Here is a 20,862-nt window from a genome sequence, read left to right as displayed (position 1 = left end):
CGGCGATGGGCAAGGGCTGCCAGTGAGCCTTCTCCGTCCCTTTCCTGCTGCACCGGTCTGGGGCCAAGTGGGCGGGGGGCGGCCGGGACCTCGCCTGTCTCCGCCGCCCGCATCGCCCCTCCGGCGGGCCGGCCTCCCCCGCCCGCCTCTGCTGCAGCCGCCACCGCCTCCCCGACTGGCACAAAAGGGCCCCGCCCGCCCCGCCCCGAAGCTTACCTTGCGGCGGGATTCCCTCCCCCCGCAGCCAAAACTAAAAGCCTGTCTCTTTTTTTTCTTGCGGCGAGCCCAAGCCGTTTCTCTCTCGACCGCAGCCGAGCTTCCCTCGGCCCCCTTTGGCCCTGTCGCCTCCTCCCCGCCTGCCTTTCCTCGCCAAGCGCACGAAAAAAAAGAGAGAAGGCTTCTACCAGAAGCGGGTGATGGCGGAGGAGCTCCGAAAGCTGGCTAGCGGCTTTTCCCCCGCAAGAGATCCTTCATGCCCCTGCCCGCCGTCCCCGGCTTCTGGTAGAAGCCTTCTCTCTTTTTTTTCGTGCGCTTGGCGAGGAAAGGCAGGCGGGGAGGAGGCGACGGGGCCAAAGGGGGCCGAGGGAAGCTCGGCTGCGGTCGAGAGGGGAACGGCTTGGGCTCGCCGCAAGAAAAAAAAGAGACAGGCTTTGAGTTTTGGCTGCGGGGGGAGGGAGTTAGGAAAGTCCTACTTCTCTCCCCGCAGCTAAAAACTCAAAGCCTGTCTCCTGCCGCCCGGTTTAGCCAGGACACGAGCGGCGAAGTGACACCCCCCACCCCAGCACTTTGAATCCCGCCGCAAGGTAAACTTTGGGGCGGGGCGGGCGGGGCCCTTTTGTGCCAGTCGGGGAGGCGGCGGTGGCTGCAGCAGAGGCGGGCGGGGGAGGCCGGCCCGTCGGAGGGGCGATGCGGGCGGCGGAGACAGACACACCCTAGCCAAACGGCTTTTTTCGTGTTTAGCGCTCGAACGCCGTGCTAAACAGGAAAAAAGCCATTTGGCTAGGGGGTGGATTCTTGCTTCTTAACCGGGAGCAGTTGCCCCCTCTCCCAAAGCGATGTTCCAAAGCGGTCTCCGGGAATCGACCAAGGGAAAGGCAGTCGCCTGCTTTTCCTTCAGCTCTAAAGAAGCGGCAACTGCCCTGCCTTCCCCCAGCCGGTTAACCGAGCGCTTCAAGTTAACCGGCTGGGGGGAGGCAGGGCAGTTGCCGCTTCTTTAGAGCTGAAGGAAAAGCAGGCGACTGCCTTTCCCTTGGTCGCTTCCCGGAGACCGCTTTGGAACATTGCTTTGGTTGTTCCTGCCTCTCCTGCAGCAGAGAGAAGCGGCAAATGGCCCAGCCCTTCCCCCAGCGGCTTCACCGAGCGCTTCGGGAAGGTGCCGCCTGTCTTCGCTGTAAGAAAGGCAGGTGCATCCAAAGCATGCGGGGAAGCGGTTGGGGGAAGGGCTGGCCATTTGCCGCTTCTCTCCGCTGCAGGAGAGGCAGGAACAACCAAAGCCATGTTCCAAAGCGGTCTCCGGGAAGCGACCAAGGGAAAGGCAGTCGCCTGCTTTTCCTTCAGCTCTAAAGAAGCGGCAACTGCCCTGCCTCCCCCCAGCCGGTTAACCGAGCGCTTCAAGTTAACCGGCTGGGGGGAGGCAGGGCAGTTGCCGCTTCTTTAGAGCTGAAGGAAAGGCAGGCGACTGCCTTTCCCTTGGTCGCTTCCCGGAGACCGCTTTGGAACATCGCTTTGGGAGAGGGGGCAACTGTTCCCGGTTAAGAAGCAAGAATCCACCCCCTAGCCAAACGGCTTTTTTCCTGTTTAGCACGGCGTTCGAGCGCTAAACACGAAAAAAGCCGTTTGGCTAGGGGGTGGAAGTGAAAGTGAAATGCCGGCGGCTCTAGCAGCTGCTACAAGCAGCATTTCACTTTCCCTCCCAGGCAAAAAGATGCCGGCATTATGGGATGATGGGGCCGGACTTCCCAGGCGGAAGGCGTGCCCCTCTCCCCGGCATCTTTTTGCCTGGGAGGGAAAGTGAAATGCCGCTCGTAGCAGCTGCTAGAGCCACCGGCATTTCACTTTCCCTCCCAGGCAAAAAGATGCCGGCATTCTGGGATGATGGGGCCGGACTTCCCAGGCGGAAGGCGTGCCCCTCTCCCCGGCATCTTTTTGCCTGGGAGGGAAAGTGAAATGCCGGCGGCTCTAGCAGCTGCTACGAGCGGCATTTCACTTTCCCTCCCAGGCAAAAAGATGCGGGGAGAGGGGCACGCCTTCCGCCTGGGAAGTCCGACCCCATCAACCCAGAATGCCGGCATCTTTTTGCCTGGGAGGGAAGGTGAAATGCCGCTCGTAGTGTGGGCGGGCGCGCGCGCGGGGACCCCAGCTTCGCTTCCCAGCTGGGAAGCGGCCCCAGCAATGGCGTGGGCGGGCGGCGCGCGTGCGGGGAAACCCCAGGCGCGAGCAACGGGGTGGGCGGGCGAAGGGCAGTGGAAGTAAAAACACCATCTGCGCATGTGCAGATGGTGTTTTTACTTCCGCACCGCTACTTCGCGAAAAATCGATCATCGCGTGGGGTCCTGGAACGGAACCCTCGCGATGATCGAGGGATCACTGTAATCTGTTGACCATTTCAGAATTCTTAACAGCTTTCAACACATTAGAGCACTTTTGCTTTTACAGGCTATCACTGTGATGATGATCCTATGACACGCATGCCCGAAGTAGCATGCGGAGTCCTGTTGCCCGGCACACACGGTGTCGGCCATTCCTCTTCCAGGTTTCTGACACGCATGGACACGCAACAATCAGCTGGCCTTTGTGTGTGTGGCAGTGCCAGAAACCGGAAAAGCTGCTCCTCCATTTTCTGTTGTGAGCATGCGTGTCGGTCAGCTGATTGGTTTGTGTCCATGCGCGGCATTAACCGGAAGACTTGCAGGCTGGCACCCAAATGCGCGCCAGAAACCAGAAGTTAATTTTTGGTGCATGCATGCTCCCTGGGCAATTCCTTTTCCTGGTCGCAACCCAGATGACCATGTGCTCATGTTCCCTTTTCGGCACTTGGTGCCGAAAAAGTTCGCCAACACTTGGCTATCAGTATGTTTCTCACCTTAGCCGTTTTAAAATTTATGAATTTCAACTCTCAGAATATCCCAGCCAACCCTACTGGTTGAAGAATTCTGGGAGTTGAAGTCCACATATCTGTTCAATCCACATCTGTTCAATCCAAGAGGTGATGAGTTTGAGATTTAAAGATATCTTTAAATATCAAACATATATGTTTATCTAGACATGTGCTTTGTAATTATTCTTCATAGAGGTTTTTAATCAGTTTCATTTCTAAATTCCAAAATCATCTTCTGTCACTGAAAATGTCATCATGTTAGAATTGGGTCATTTTATTCCACCGTTACAAAATTTCACTGTGGGATGTCTATGATGTCTTAACCATGTCTTCATAGATTCTCTTTTACTAATGTCATTATTCAAAGCAATCAGGATTTTCCCCCCATGTTTGAGCACGATGCCTTCCTGATTTATTACAAGTATCACTGAAAGTTTGATGCTTGAAGTTTGATGGACATCTAACTGGAAAAGTGTTTTATAATGTCATGTCCTTAGAGTGCTGCTCTGGTAGTTCTATTCCACTGTCATACATACTGTTCAAAAAAATAAAGGGAACACTCAAATAACACATCCTAGATCTGAATGAATGAAATACTCCCATTGAATATTTCCTTCTGTACAAAGTTGAATGTGCACAACAGCATGTGAAATTGATTGTCAACCAGTGTTGCTTCCTAAGTGGACAGTTTGATTTCACAGAAGTTTGATTTACTTAAGGCTATATTCTGTTTTTAAGTGTTCCCTTTATTTTTTCGAGCAGTGTATAAGAGATCCCTTCATAGCAGGAGTACATATTTTTCCCTGGTTAATGAATTGCTTTGAATTTAAGTTTATATTGGAGTTGGGAAGAGTAGAGATTTTTCCTACTGAATTAATTAAGGAACCCATTATATTCTTTTTGGTGTCAAAGGACGGGGGTGGGGGAAGCATCTTTATTGGATGCCTATTATTTTTTGAATGGGAAAATAAAAATACAGAACCTGCCTGCTTTAAATACAGTTTTCTTTGAGCTCCATTCATAGGTTCTGAAAGCCTTCATGCTGCAGTTAAACCCTACTACCCCCCCCCCCAAGTCACTCAGACAATCTTTGCTTCCTGCTGGAAGCTGTGCACAGTTGTATACATGTTGATTTTCACGGGAACCAGGATCCTGCCAATTTGTCACACTAAATCTGTAACTCTGCAGGAAGTTGATACCATTTGATGGGAAAAATTTAATTAGAGTGCTTACAGGAAGCTATGGATTTTTTACTGCTTATATCTTTTACCGCAGTGTATGGAAGTTATTGTGGATGACCATGTTTAAAAATTACTTGTGATCACTGTAGTTTGATTAGTATTTCCATTTTATATTATTAACTTTCTTGTCCAGGAGTAAGGAGGGTAGAAATATGAAAAGAAATGTTGGATACTTTAAAAAAAAACAATCTTAATTGCTGCAAAGATTTTCTTAATACCATCTGGCTATAGGATGACACTTCCTTCCTCCATGTTCAAAGATTAAGCCAGAGATATTACCGCAATTAGAACATACGTGCATAAGTGCACCAGCGTGCCTTCCATCCTCTTTCGTATTGTTTCTTTTTTTACTAGAATCATGTATATGAATATTGTTATATCTTTGTATACCACCAATATGTACTTGACAAAACAAGCAAACAAACAAACAAATAAATAAATATACACATTGTTGGAAATCTACTACCGGTATATGGGATAATGCAAAAATTCAAAACTCCAGATTTCTTCTAAGTTTCTTGGTTGTTAGAATTTGGTTCTCAGTCTAATATCCCAGATAAAAAATAATGGACATTGCTGACAATTAAAGTCAAACAAGATGTTGCCTCCTTCTCCAATACTATCAATATTATAGAAGAACAATTTCTTCTTTGCCAAAGATCAGTGTTGGTCTGACTTACATTTTTCTCTTAATTAATCTGCGGGCAAAGTATACATGGAAAGATGGGAGAAAAGGTAATTACTTCTGGTTGCTTTTGGTTAAACATTCTTCTGTCTGAGTTAGAGTTGCTGCTGTATTAATTTCTTTTTTAAAATGACTTTGGACTGTATGATATTCTAGCTTTATTCCCACTAATAAGCCTTAGTGAGTTCAATCTCCTCCAATTTTAAAATGGAGGAAAAGTTCTGCATTTGAAATCAACAATCTTAATTTTTTTTTAAATTCACAGGAATGCTGTTCACAGCCAATGAAACTCCTAAAATGAACATCTACTACATTCCAGTAAGTAACATGGGTTGTTAAGTGATCTTTGCTGTTTTGTCTCTGGGCATGATAGAATAGACCTGTACTCTTTGTATTTAATTCAGGTGTAAGGGTTACCGTACATATTTCAATGCATGAGTTACAGTGCTATTGAAAAAGAAACAACGGTAATTCTTCATGCCTGTTTTTTATTCCCATCCCATTGAAATTACACAGTTTCCTTTATTTCATTGACCTGTCTTTTCCTGATGGCAGTACTTTCATTGGCTGATCTAAGCAAGGTGGTATTTAGTTTGTATTGCAATGGGAAATCACTAGAAGATCCCGGAACTGCACTTAGGTGGCAGTAATGGCAAACCTTTTAGATACCAAGTGCCCATACTGTGCTCACACATTCCAAATGGAAAGGTGTACACGAATGTGTGCATATAAACATGTGCATGCACAGACATGTGCATGCATGCGCAGCAGTGACCCAAAGACCAGCTGGCTGGCGGGAGGCAGTGCATCCCAACACCAGCACCATGGAGTTAAGATCTTTTTCTTTCGTGAGCTTCTGTTTCATCGTTTGCAGGGAAATAGAAGCTCATTAAAGAAACACCACGGAGATCTGACCTAGGGCGATGGCAGGGGTGAAGTTAAGCAGGTACTGACAGGTTCTGGAGAACCGGTAGAGGAAATTTTGAGTAGTTCGGAGAACCGGTAAATACCACCTCTGGCTGGCCCCAGAGTGGGAATAGAGATTTTGCAATATTCTTCCCCCGGGAGAGGGGAATGAATGGGGATTTTGCAGTATCCTTCCCCTGGAGTAGGGTGGGAATGGAGATTTTGCAATATCTTCCCTTGCCACACCCACCAAGCCACACCTACAGAACCGGTAGTGAAATTTTTTTGAATTTCACCCCCGGGCGACAGTGCACGTGCCAGCAGAGAGGACTCGGGGTGCCACTTTTGGTACACATGCCACAGGTTCGCCATTACAGATGTAGTGAGACCACTATCAGATCTTTTTAGTGGCTGGTTATCTGACGGACCACCAATCTTAAATTGTTTCTGTCCATCCAATACTTTCAGAAGAGTGGATGTGCTCCAGGTCTCCTGTATTAAAGATTGTCATTGTGTGGGTCAAAGGAAGTGTGTTTTCTCTGTTGCTGCCCCTATTAATAGAGGAATAATAGCCTCTCCCCCCCCCCAAAAAAAGCTACAAAGGGTGCCCCCTATCCTGGGGTTCCAGAAAGTTTTTGAAATCTGCTTTGTTTCAGGCCTGGGGTCAGGGATGGGCTCTATCCGGAATGCTAAATTGGGCTCGCCACCGCGGCTCATGAGTCCTTGTGGGTCCAGCGCAATTTTGCTTCTGCACCTGTGGAGATAGCAAAATCCCACACGGAGCCACAGGTGTACCCATGTTTCAATGATGGGATTTTTGCTTCCGTGCATGCTGAAACACGGGCGCACCTGCAGCTCCATGCGCGGTTTTGCTATCCACAGGTGCAGAAGCAAAATCGCGCTGGCCCCGCAAACACGCACAACCACGGCGGTGAGCCCAATTTAGCGTTCCGGCTAGCAGCCCACCCCTACTTAGGGTTAATGTAAGTGTATGGGGTGTGGGGCTGTCCTATTTTTATTCTTGTGGTTTAGTCCAGGCTGCCTTGTTTATGTTTTTAACTTTTTAAAGCTTTTTTAAACAATCGTGTTTGGGATTTCTAAGCTGCCCAGAAGCTATTAAAGTGGGCAGCCATAAGAAATTTAAGTAGATAAAAGAAAACAATTTTAGCTTCAGCATTTTGAATTAAGACAGCCAATACGGCTGAAGAAAGGCCCAGGTTGATTTTATATCATGTGTAGCACTACATAAGAAGACTATCACTTATATGAAAGTATTTTCACTGTCATCTCTTCTACCATCCACCAGCAGTGAGTTGCTCCCGGTTTGGCCCGGTTTTACAAACTGGCAGCAGGAGACTCCGCCCACCCACCCGGGACGCTTCTGCACGTGTGCACGAACCAGAAGCAACAAGTTATAGAACCCACTGTTGCCCTATTCCAAATTCTGTACAGATGGGCCTCTTACACTTTTAATAAGAGAGTTGGGAGCAGGCTGTCATTAGAAGCAACCTGTTCGAATGGATACACTGCTTGAATACATTGCTTTTTCATAAATAGAATGTAGCTAGGATCTAATATCATCCTTAGATATTAGGATGATGACTCAGATCTGTCGCCTCCAGACTATATGGAAAAAATTGCCATGGAATTGTGGACTTGAATACTAAATAAAGCATTTGCTTGAAAGGGCAGAGTAGCTTGTAATGCTATACAAGACAATTCTGTGCTTTGATTTTCTGCTGTTGCACTCTCGTTTCGCATCTTTTCTTAGACTCATGCTTGTTTACAGTACAGATTATTTACAACAATCGCTACAATTACATAAAATTAACTGATAAGTTTCCCTTTATTTCCACTTCTTATGCATAGAACACTGTGGACAAAGTTTACACTGGGGAACTGTCTTAAAACTGTGACTTGTTTTCAACTAACTTTTGGCCTCTGGATTCAAAAATAACCACAGTTTTTGTCTATCACATCAATTTTTTAAGCTACAGGATACTTTCAAAAGTCATTCAAATTGTGCATATAAAGGAAAGGAAATATACACTGTTTACAAAAAAACAATTTTATTCATACAAAGGCTATAATAGTTACTGCAAGTTAAATTGTGTTCATACAAATAGTTGTTTTTTTTATCAAACGGTAATTATACATGTTAAGGTAAAAAATTTCGCTTATAGCTTTTTCTGGAGTGTTTAATCTGTGGTTATTCTCGCTTGATGCTCCAACAATACTCGGCCATCATATGTACATCTCATCTACTTTGATACCCTGCCTCCACGACCTTCAAATCTTGGTGGAATCGCTCACCATGCTCATCACTGACTGCACCAAGATTTTCAGGGACCTTAGCAAGATGGCTATGTAAAAAATGCAATTTGATATTCATGTTGCCTAATTAACTTTATATATATATATATATATATATATATATATATATATATTTGTTTTCGTAGATTTTCACGGGTATATGTATGTAGATTGTTCTGAGTTCGGGTTTTGCCCCGTGTAATATTTTGCATGTCTATGTGACATGATGGTGACTGTGATTTTACTGAAACATCGCATAGACATTCAAAACATTACACGGGGCAAAACCCGAACTCAGAACAATCTACACACATATATATATATATCACATGGGTTTTTTGCTGAATTTGAAAATTAAGGGAGACTAGGATAGATCTATTTCGGCCTTATTTTGGCCTCATCAGCTAGCCATACCCACTGGGACTTGAACCTGCAACCTTTGCCTTGTAAGCCAGAGAATTATCCTCTAGGCTACAGTATCCAATCCCTTTAGCTCTGCACCAGGGAAGGGTTACATATTTTTGTGTCGAATCACCCTGGTGTATTGAAGGAACATCACAACTCCTTATTTGCCTCTCAGCCCAACAAAGAGCCATTTCCAAGGCAGTTAATTTTATTGATAGCCGACAATTCTATCTGTATGTGTCACATGGTTTTTTTTGCTGAATTTGAAAATTAAGGGAGACTAGGATAGATCTATTTCGGCCTTATTTTGGCCTCATCAGCTAGTCATACCCATATACAGATATATACCTGTACCTGTATTTCAATACATTCTTAAGATGATTGGCTTGGTACAGTGTAACACTTGTTTGGCTGTTGTGTTCCGTAGTACCTTGTGAAACTTGGGGTACTGCCCTCTTTGCATTAGGACATCTAGGTTAGATGGCGAGATCTCTAGATTGCAGTCCTTAGTTTGTAGCTTGCAGGCAGAAGTGGAAAGATTGTCCCAGCCACGTGCTGTAATGCAGCCATGTGTGCAGCCTCCACTTCCACAGCGCCCCCCGAGGAGGAGGGCTGTTTGGACAACTGTTGGTTCAGGAAGATTACGTGCAGTTGAACAAAAACATAACAATTTTGGTCTCTCTGTATCCAACTCCTATAATGTTCTTGCGGATTTAAATAGTAAGGATGTTGTAGATATTAGCAAGGCCCCTCAGGCGGAGAATGAGGGGATGTTCAAAGGAGAAGTTGTTGTAAATGAGGAACATAGTGTCACCAAACCAAGTCCAGTTAGTAGAAATAAAGAGAGGACACATGTTCTTGTGGGTGACTCGATTGTCAGAGGTGTTGATTTGGGACAGAGGAAGGATGTGGTGAAGGTGATGAGGTGTCTTCCAGGAGCCACTGCCCACAGGGACAGGAGGCGGATTACAAACATTGTCAGGGCTGTGAGTAAAGGTAATAAAGTTGATGTGGTGGTGCATCTTGGCACAAACGATCTGTCCCAGAGAAATGTTAATGTAGTAAAAAGAGATTTTCAAAGTCTAAGTGTGGAGCTGGGTAAAATAACTGATTCAGTGACTTTCTCAGAGGTGTTACCGGTTTGTGGCCAGGAGGGTAAAACAAGTTGTATCAGAGAGTTTAATGTATGGTTAAGGCAGTGGTGTAAAGCTGAAGGTTTTGGTTATGTAAGTCATGATGTCAGTAGATGGTCTAATAGGGAGTTGTTTAAGAGGGATGGTTTGCATCCATCATACAGAGGTACCCAGGTGCTCGGTGAGGAATTCAGAGCTTTTTTGGACAGGCATTTAAACTAGGTAAAGGGGACAGAGATGTACCAGATGTGGAGGATTTCTGTCCCCGACCAATGAGGATACATCAGTTTCTGGAAGCTTATGAAAAGGGAGCTGAAAATAAAATAGATGTAGTTGTTGATGATAAGGGGCAAACTAATAATGAAAATAATGTTCTTCGGGTAATGTGCACGAATGCTCGAAGCTTGAGCAACAAGCTCTGTGAGTTAATGGCCATAATATCTAGAGATAATTTGGATCTGGTTGCCATAACTGAGACATGGTTTAAGGATTCCAATGAATGGGAAATATCCATACCAGGATATACACTGTATAGGAAGGATAGAATAGAGAGAAGGGGAGGTGGAGTAGCCATTTATGTTAAAGAAAGTCTAAAAACAATACTAATTCAAAATACATGTAAAGATCTGGAGACCCTCTGGATTTGCATGCAAAATAAAGACGGTTCTGTCATTAGAATTGGGGTGATCTATAGGCCTCCAGGGCAATCTGAGGAACATGACAACAAGATGGTGGATGAGATTACCCTAATGGCAGTAAAGGGAGATATTGTGGTTATGGGTGATTTCAACATGCCTGATGTTGACTGGAATATCCCCAGTGCCCTTACATGCAAAAGTAAGAATATAGTAGAGGCCTTTACAGGAGCAGCTATGGCACAGCTAGTTAAGACACCAACTAGAGGGGAGAATATTCTAGATTTAGTTTTTACAAATGGGAATCGGGTTTCAGAGGTCAAGGTGGGAGAAAATTTAGGTTGCAGCGACCATCTATGTTTGTGGTTTGATGTAAAAACTGATTGTGAGCAATCCTATACTGCAACCAAAGTATTGGATTTCAGAAAAACAAATTTTAATGCAATGGGGGAATATTTAAATAATGAATTAAAGGGGAGGGATAAAATGGCAGGAGCGAGCACCCAGTGGACTGTATTAAAAAAGGCCATCTTAAAAGCCACAAGACTTTATGTAAAGCAAGTAACTAAAGGTAAAAGGAAGAAGAAACCGCTATGGTTTAGCAATGATGTAAGGGCTATAGTCAATGAAAAAAAGGCTGCCTATAGGAGGTATAAAGAGTCTGGAAGTATAGCTGATAGAGAGGTGTATAAAATGAGACAGAAGGAGGCGAAACAGATAATATATGCTGCTAAAGCCTCAAAAGAGGAAGAAATAGCAAAATCTGTAAAGAAGGGGGATAAAACCTTCTTCAGATATATTAGTGATAGGAAGAAGAAAAACTGCAGCATCACAAAGCTTAGTACCGGGAATAATACATGCATTAATGGGAATAAGGAGATCGCTGACCATTTCAATAGCTACTTCTGTTCAGTTTTCTCAAAGGACACCTTACAAAATAATACTATAGAGGGATATAGCATTGCTTCCAGCTGTACGGATTCAGCTCCAGTGATCTTAGAAGCCGATGTCTTAGAAGAACTTGAAAGATTAAAGATAAATAAGGCAATGGGTCCAGATGGCATCCATCCCAGAGTTCTTAAAGAACTCAGATCTGTCATTGCTACCCCCCTGACTGATTTGTTTAACCAATCCCTGTTAACAGGAGATGTTCCTGAGGATTGGAGAATGGCCAGTGTTGTGCCTATCCACAAGAAGGGCAGTAGAGAAGAAGCTGGAAACTACAGGCCAGTTAGCTTGACATCAGTTGTAGTTAAAATGATGGAGACTCTACTTAAAAAGAGGATAAATCAGCATCTAAAAAACAATAACTTATTGGACCCAAATCAGCATGGCTTTACTGAAGGCAAATCGTGTCAGACTAATCTCATTGAGTTCTTTGACTATGTCACAAAGGTGTTGGATCAAGGTGGTGCCGTGGATATTGCCTATCTGGACTTCAGCAAAGCCTTTGATACGGTTCCACATAAAGAGCTGATAGATAAATTAGTGAAGATTGGACTTAATCCCTGGATAGTTCAGTGGATTTCAAGCTGGCTGAAGCATAGACATCAGAGAGTTATTGTTAATGGCGAGTATTCTGAGCAGAGACAGGTTACAAGCGGTGTGCCACAAGGGTCTGTTCTGGGTCCTATTCTTTTTAATATCTTTGTGAGTGACATAGGGGAAGGTTTGGTAGGGAAGGTTTGCCTATTTGCCGATGACTCTAAAGTGTGCAATAGGGTTGATATTCCTGGAGGGGTCTGTAATATGGTAAATGATTTAGCGTTACTAGATAAATGGTCAAAGCAATGGAAACTGCAGTTTAATGTTTCCAAATGTAAAATAATGCACTTGGGGAAAAGGAATCCTAAATCTGAGTATTGCATTGGCAGTTCTGTGTTAGCAAAAACTTCAGAAGAGAAGGATTTAGGGGTAGTGATTTCTGACAGTCTCAAAATGGGTGAGCAGTGTGGTCGGGCAGTAGGAAAGGCAAGTAGGATGCTTGGCTGCATAGCTAGAGGTATAACAAGCAGGAAGAGGGAGATTGTGATCCCCTTATATAGAGCGCTGGTGAGACCACATTTGGAGTACTGTGTTCAGTTCTGGAGACCTCACCTACAAAAAGATATTGACAAAATTGAACGGGTCCAAAGACGGGCTACAAGAATGGTGGAAGGTCTGAAGTATAAAACGTATCAGGAAAGACTTAATGAACTCAATCTGTATAGTCTGGAAGACAGAAGGAAAAGGGGGGACATGATCGAAACATTTAAATATGTTAAAGGGTTAAATAGGGTTCAGGAGGGAAGTGTTTTTAACAGGAAAGTGAACACAAGAACAAGGGGACACAATCTGAAGTTAGTTGGGGGAAAGATCAAAGGCAACATGAGAAAGTATTATTTTACTGAAAGAGTAGTAGATCCTTGGAACAAACTTCCAGCAGACGTGGTAGATAAATCCACAGTAACCGAATTTAAACATGCCTGGGATAAACATATATCCATTGTAAGATAAAATACAGGAAATAGTAAAAGGGCAGACTAGATGGACCATGGGGTCTTTTTCTGCCGTCAGTCTTCTATGTTTCTATGTTTCTATATAAGGCATAGAGAAAAAACTTGACGTGATAGAAGAACGTGATAGAAGTTTCAAAACCAGCATGCCTAATTAACTATAAAAAAGCTCAAAAATCAAACTCAATAGAAATTGTGTTACAAATTGTTCCCCAGTGATCAGTGACACTTTTTTTCTCTGATTCTGTTACAGTGAAATGTAAAATAGTTGATCATCATATATCAACTTCTTTTCACCAATTTGGTATTATATAACTAGACGTAGCACTAAATAAGATTTTAAAAACATAGATTTGAAAGGAACCCGCTTGTTGCTTTATTTGTGCATCGCACACCCAGCCTTAACTATTTCCCTTGAAATTTCATCTTCTCTGTGATTCATCTGCGAATACTTTTCAAGTACGATCTGCCAGACAATTGTTGAGTCTCCACAAAACAGGAAGCGTGGGCTTCCTATCTGTTTTTGGATAAGTACTTTCAACCTAAAAAAGTAGCACGTTGGGCTTATTCACAACAAAGGAAATCCTCTACTTCCCATCATAACATGTTGCCTCAAAGGAAATGCGCGTGTGTGGGCATAGGTGCGGAAACCATCCCGTGTGCGACTCTCAGGAAGTAATTTTTTTGAATCTTTTAACACATTTGGACCTCTGTGTCAGGTGGGGGGGGGGAGACCCTGTCGGCCTGATAAGCAGCTGGATAAGCAGATGTGAAAGTCAGATACTTCAGCTTAAAGGATGGTTGTAGATTGTGGACCAAGGTGGGTCTGGGCGGGAGAGGACATTTCTGTGAGGGAAAATGCTTTAAGTAGCATGTTGGGGGTTGCACTTCACAACATAGGCAGGACTAAAATAAAGAAGAAAGTAGAGTGAGGGAAACATAACTGTGATTTAATTGAATTATTTTACTAAATAATACTGACTAGCAGTGGGGGGGGGCGGAAAAGTATAGTGTCTGAGCGGCAGTCCCTTCGGGACTGGGCGGCACAGAAATAATAAACAAACAAACAAACAAACAAACAAACAAATAAATAAATAAATAAAAAACCCACCCTGTTTTGCCTCAGAGAATTTCAAAATAAAATACTGTACTGTGTGTCTATAACAGTGAGCTCATAATAGGGCAACTCTATCAATATCAAAATGCCACTTAAATAGTTGAGCTAGTTTCAAACTAGATTTTGATTTTCTTTCTCTCTTCCTTACTCCCATTCTTTTTCTTTCTCTTTTCCTTCCTCTCTTTTTTCTATCTGTTTCTCTCTCTTCCTCTCTCTCTCCTTCCCTCTCACTCTTTCCCTCTCGGCTTCTGGGCAGGTTTGGAAAACTCTGAGTTGATGATGATTTTTAAGTGAGCGATTACTCACTGCTCAGCTTAGAGGGAACTATGCTGACTAGTTAATTTGATTATTCTTGATTGAATTAGGAATTTCCCCACTCCGACACATAGAACGTTGATTGGCAGGATGGGGAGGGAGTCTAGAGATAGATATCAAGGCTATTGAGGGCTGCATGTGGCCTTTAATACAATGGATGCCAGGACCCCACCCGCCCATAGGGGAAACGGTTATGGGGAAAATAGAGAGTGGTAGGTGAGGGCAGGAGAGCCACACCAGGGGAGAAGGCTTTGGGGAAGGAAGTGGGGGAGTCATGAACCGCACCACACCCACTTTTGGGATTTCAGTTCAGCCATCTCGGATTTTTGCACGCACGCATTAAAATTTGGAGGAGGGGTAGAAATAGCAGTGATTCATTGATTTATTTCCCAAAACTGACCCGCCATTGAATAGATTGGAAACTGGGCGTGAAGAAGGTGTAGCATTTATAATATTAGCTTCAGTTGATGAATATTGCCTATGCAAAGAGAAGACTATGTCATTAGTAATACAAGAAGGTTCATATCAAAACTTGGCTTGACATGTGTTTGCTACTCTTTCATTTAAAATAAAAATGAGTTTGTTTCCTAATCCTGCCCCACCTGCTTTAACATCCTTGTTTTAAATGTGAATTTTTATCCTGAAATAGAATACAAAGATGTGAAAGCAGACACCACTTTGGTAGTTAACCCATGCAGCTTTGGGATTCCTATCACATTTGGTTTAAATGGCATCCCTCTGGTCAGGAATATCTTATCTGACAGGGGACCCAAAAACCTGGATGTGGCTTCCTATTTTATGGTCCTAGAATTGGAAAGACCAAAAGAAAATTTGACCCTATTCACTACGAGGAGTATGGTACTCACGTCATGAAAAGTCCTTAAGCTGATGGAATTATACCCGCACCTCTATATTTTAGAAGCTATAAAAGGCATTGGGTAGTTATACTTAGTGAGAAGGGAAGATATTAATTGTTGTATCACCAAAGGATGCTGTCAGAAAGGATGGATAGCTCCTTTCTATTATGAATATGAAGTCTAATTTAGTGGCATATCATTGTTTGGTCAGAAGACCATTTAAAAGACCATTTCTGCTATTTTACAAAGTAATTGTAGACTTAGGAACAGGAAGGATTTGGGGGAATATTTGGAAACTATAGGCAACTGCTTTTGCATTCAAACGTTTAGGAAAAACTGGCATACTCCTTCAAGATAACGCCTCCTTCCAAAGCTTGGAAAATCTAGGACAGTGATGGCTAACCTATTTGCGGACCAAGTGCCCGAAACGCATGCTCCAGAGCCCCCCAAAAGCAATGCATGTGGGGCCCTTGTGCATGTGCCTCGCTCCCTGCAAATGGCCCTGTGCATGCACACATGCTATCCACACACGCCCCACGCGTGTGTGGCAGAGACTCAACAACCAGCTGGCTGGTAGGAGGCATATGCGCAGCAGGCCTCAACTGGGTGACGGCTCGCATCCCCACAGAGAGGGCACTGCGTGGCATGTGTACCACAGGTTCGCCATCGTGGATCTAGAAGATGCTTCTCCCAAATGAATCAACTAGTATGCCTGTCAAATAATGAAGAGCACTGTTGAGTCTACTTATACAGCGGTACCTCTACTTAAGAACGCCTCTACTTAAGAACTTTTCTAGATAAGAACCGGGTGTTCAAGATTTTTTGGCCTCTTCTTAAGAACCATTTTCTACTTAAGAACCCGAGCCTGGAAAAATTTCTCAGGAAATTTGAGAGTGGCCTGAAGGCCCTGCTAGTTTCCTGCCATTCCTCCTTTGATCCCAGCCATATCAGGCTTTTGTGGGCTGCCAGAGGAACCTTTCGGTGGTGCTTAAGGAGGCTTTGGCAGCCCAGAGTGAATGGAGCATTTTCCTTTCAGTGGGCGCTTAGACAGGGAATAAACCTCTGCCAGTGCCCAGAGAAAAGAAAAGCTCCCTTCACTCTGGGCAGCCCAGAGTGAACGGAGCGTTTTCCTTTCTCAGGATGCGTGGATAGGGAATAAACTTCTTCGCTGTGGTGACTCCCTCACGCTGCCTCCCACATACCTGGCACAAGGTTGCCTCCCGGAGCGTCTGGGCATGGAAAGGCAAAAGGGGGCACTTCGCTCCAGCCGAATCAACTCGGCTTCAGCCAAATCGAGGAGTCACCACAGTAAAGGAAAGGTGCCGGCTACAAAGCGAGCGAGCGAGAAAAGAGGGGAGCCCTTCAGCATGGGAAGGAAGAGGATGCAGGTAGCAGCAGCAGCAGCAGCAGCAGCCGCCTTTCGGTCAAAGGAGCAGGATGTTCCTCCCTCTTGCCCACCTATACTAGTTAGTTGGGGGAAAGTTAGTTGGGGGAAAGATCAAAAGCAACATGAGAAAATATTATTTTACTGAAAGAGTAGTAGATCCTTGGAACAAACTTCCAGCAGACGTGGTAGATAAATCCACAGTAACTGAATTTAAACATGCCTGGGATAAACATATCCATCCTAAGATAAAATACAGAAAATAGTATAAGGGCAGACTAGATGGACCATGAGGTCTTTTTCTGCCACCAGACCTCTATGTTTCTATGTTTCTATACTCTGACGCAGTATATGGGAGGCAGCCTCGTGCCAGGTGTATGGGAGGTGCGTAACTACTCCTCGCCGCCTTGGAATCCCTTTTTTTTTTAAAGCTTTAAAGTTTTGGATTTTTTTGATTCCCCTCACTTCACCTTCTTCCTTCGACAGCAACTGTCCTCCTCCTCTTCTTCCTCCTCCTCCTCCCACCCAAATTCCAAGCTTTTATTTCTTTCCTAATGGGTTTGCACGCATTATTTGCTTTTACATTGATTCCTATGGGAAAAATTGCTTCTACTTACAAACTTTTCTACTTAAGAACCTGGTCACGGAACGAATGAAGTTCTTAAGTAGAGGTACCACTGTGCAAGATTTTGTTTGACCAGAAAATTGAGAAGCAACATGTGTTTTGTTTGGCTGTTCTTGTTCTGGAAAAAAAATTGCCTCCTCTATCATAATTAGCTTCTATTGATCTGCACCTCAGTTATCTGATAGTTGACTATTGTGGAGAAATGTGCAGGAGGATGATTTTGGAGTAGTACCAGAACTTGTTCGAATCCTTAGATTTGTTTGTAATCCAACAGTACTCTGTCCCACTTCATCTAAATCCAATTAATAGAAAAGAAATTCTGCTTAAGCAAACCAACCCAAACAGTATACTCTGTCATCCCTTATTTTATTGTACTGACTAATATTTACTTCCTTAGTAGAAATGTATAAAGCCCTGAGATAATTGTCTCTTTTAAGAGGCTAGATGGAGCTACATTTTGGAATGATGAAGTCAGAGTCCTGCCAAGAATCCAGCTGAAATGTGTCAGCTGTCTGAAGTGAGTGGAGTTGAATCAGTTTCTATAAATTGAGTCTTCAAGGAGGGGCGGCATACAAGTCTAATAAATTATTATTATTAAATTATTATAGAGAAGACTGAACCAAAAACCTTGAAGCTTATGTTCAGGATTGATCAATAGGCGCAGCAGACATTAGATTGAAGTTATCATTGTCAAAAGAGGTGTCACCTGATTTCCCCCCCCCCCCAAACAAATAATTGCAGGCTCAGTGCCTTCACAAAAAAACTTTTGACATTTCTTTCTTTCATTGTTTATTTAACCAGCCTCTCTTGATCCCTTAATGAGGCTTAGATGAAACTCACATCACATTGTAGGTCACAGCATTGCAAGCTTATGAATGCTTTTAAATTTCCATGTAATTTCTTTCACCACTGTACGGTTGAACTACCTAGCTCTGTCAAACCTATGGCACGTGTGCCACAGGTGGCACGTGGAGCCATATCTGAGGGCATGCAAGGCGTTGCCCTATGTTAGCTCTAGCGTGCAAACAATGTCGTTTGGCGGGACCCAGGGGAAGAGCCTTCTCTGTGGCGGCCCCGACCCTCTGGAACCAGCTCCCTCCAGAGATCAGAATTGCCCCCACCCTCCTCACCTTTCGTAAGCTCCTTAAAACCCACCTCTGTCGTCAGGCATGGGGGAATTGAGATATTCCTTTACCCCCTAGGCCTATACAATTTATGCATGGTATGCTTGTGTGTATATTTGGTTTTCAATAAGGGTTTTTTAATTATTTTATTTTAAATATTAGATTTGTCATATGCTGTTTTATTGTTGTTGTTAGCCGCCCCGAGTCTGCGGAGAGGGGCGGCATGCAAATCGAATGAATGAATGAATGAATGAGTATGTATGTATGTACGTACGTACGTACGTACGTACGTACGTACGTACGTACGTATGTATGTATGTATGCTGGCCAGCTGATTTTCGGTGTTCTGGAGGGCGAGGGGGGGGGAGCTGTTTTCGCCCTCCCTAGTCGGCGGATGACAAAAAAATTGGATCTAACGTGCCTACCTAAATGAACGCCTGGTTGAGCCGTTATTTTATCCCTAATTTCCTGAACCCTGGGGAGGGCGAAAAATGGCCCAACGGGCCTACCAGAAGTCCGGAGGCTTCAGTGACGTCTACACACATGTTGGGGGGGGGGGCAGTGTCGGAGGGATTCTGCGTGAATGTGTGGGGAGGGGGGAATGCATGATTTTTTGTCATCTAAGGTTTGTCATCACTGACCTAGCCATTTGTTCCCTCTTACAGTACAGCTGACTATATTATTTCTAGCCTAGAAACAAGCAAGGTTCAGAATAAGAGATAAGCCTGATCTTGCCGCAGGATTGCTCAAGGAGTCACCGACACATCTTTGGCCATCTAAGGCAGTGTTTCCCAACCTTGGCAACTTGAAGATATTTGGACTTCAACTCCCAGATTTCCCCAGCCAGCGAATGCTGGCTGGGGAATTCTGGGAGTTGAAGTACAAATATCTTCAAGTTGCCAAGGTTGGGAAACACTGATCTAAGAAGAAGAGAAATAATAATAACGAAAAAAGGGGGGCATAACAAGAAACGAACGAGTGAAAATTATTTCTGGCAGAGCTTTCCTTGTTTGCAATTCTCGCAGATTCTTTTCCTTGGGGCAAGACTTGCTCACAAGACTTAAGTATATTCCCCAATCCTCCTAGTGATTAACAGTGCCCGCGGGGAAAGAAACCAAAACAAGACTGTGGGATGTGAAAGGATGACACATAAAGCACAATGCTGAATTGGCCTGGATTGTTGATGATGTTAGAAATCCCTAGGCTGGTTAAGAGATAACATTAGCACAGAAACATAATAATGCACATTATAGTTTGTTTGGGCAGCATCTCGCAGCAGGATATCCGTGGAGAAAAACTGCTTTTTCATGGAAAGATCTGTAGGATTCATTATTTTAAGGATGGTGCTCATGGTCTCCATACCACAGTTCTAGATAAGAATTTCAGTAGGGCACACACCTTCTGTTGGATGTGTAGTACAGCCTTCCCAGAGTATTGCAGTGCAATTCCCAGCAGGAGTGAAATTCAGCAGATTCTGGAGAACCGGTAGCGGAAAGTTTGAGTAGTTTGGAGAACCAGCAAATACCCTGTTTCCCTGAAAATAAGACGTACCCCGAAAGTAAGGCATGTCAGAGGTTTTGCAGAATTTGCTAATATAAGGCACCCCCAAAAAATAAGGCGTAGTCAAGTTTATATACGGTATGGTGGAAAAGCATACGGTACCATTCAAAGCTGTCCATAGCGGTACCGTAATAATGTGGCATCCCCTGCTGGCCCCTTCCATCACTTTGTACCGTCCAGTACAGCAGACACAGTCTGCTGCTGTCTCACCGTCATTACAGTCTCCACTACAGTGCGTAGACTGTAGTTCCTCTGGTGGCCGGAAGCTGCAATAGCGGGAGTATACTGTTATACCATATAAGTGCCGTCGTTTGTGTGGGTGGGTGCCATACTGACAGGTACCGTACCGTAATCAGTATACCTTACGGTACACTTTCTTTGGGGGTGTCAGCTTTTCTGCCTGTGAATTTGTCTTATTTGAGAAATATAAGTTTGAGTATTTATTTCCCCGAAAATAAGACGTAGCACAACTTTTGGAGCAAAAATTAATATAAGACAGTGTCTTATTTTCGGGGAAACACGGTACCACCTCTGGCTGGCTCCAGATTGGGGTGGGAATGGAGATTTTGCAGTATCCTTTTCCCAGGAGTAGGGAGGGAACGTGGGTTTTGCAGTATCTTTCCCTTGCCATGCCCACTAAGCCACATCCACAGAACCAGTAGTAAAAAAATATTGGATTTTACCACTGACCCCCAGCTTAGTATGTGACCACAAGCGATTGGAGAAGACTGCTATGATATTCCACTTGGTGGGGTGTAAAGGCCAGGAATGGATTCATCTCCAGACTCCTGGTGACCTATTTTCTTTTGTTGTCTTCCCTTCCCTTAAATTTCTTTTTGAAGGAAAGGACAGAAAAATAAATGCAGACACCAAAGGGGATGGCCAGTCTTGAAGAAGAATAGAGGTCCTTTAATCGTTGTGTAGAACAGTCAGTGCTGAAACTCTCTTTTCTTCATCTGTTTAAAATCCA

At 44.1% G+C, this 20,862-nt stretch overlaps 1 protein-coding gene across 1 annotated transcript in view; it reads left to right on the top strand.

The window, feature by feature from the left end:
* NOL10 (nucleolar protein 10) overlaps positions 1-20,862 on the top strand; it is a 63,956-nt gene that overhangs the window by 25,491 nt on the left and 17,603 nt on the right. Inside the window, 1 exon segment of the mRNA XM_070732999.1 lies at positions 5,289-5,341. Within this exon segment, the coding sequence (XP_070589100.1) occupies positions 5,289-5,341 (53 nt within the window).

Source organism: Erythrolamprus reginae, chromosome 1, assembly GCF_031021105.1.
Source record: "Erythrolamprus reginae isolate rEryReg1 chromosome 1, rEryReg1.hap1, whole genome shotgun sequence".
Classification (NCBI taxonomy): domain Eukaryota; kingdom Metazoa; phylum Chordata; class Lepidosauria; order Squamata; family Dipsadidae; genus Erythrolamprus; species Erythrolamprus reginae.
Note: the sequence above shows the minus strand (reverse complement) of the source record. Positions and strands in the feature narration are given on the sequence as shown.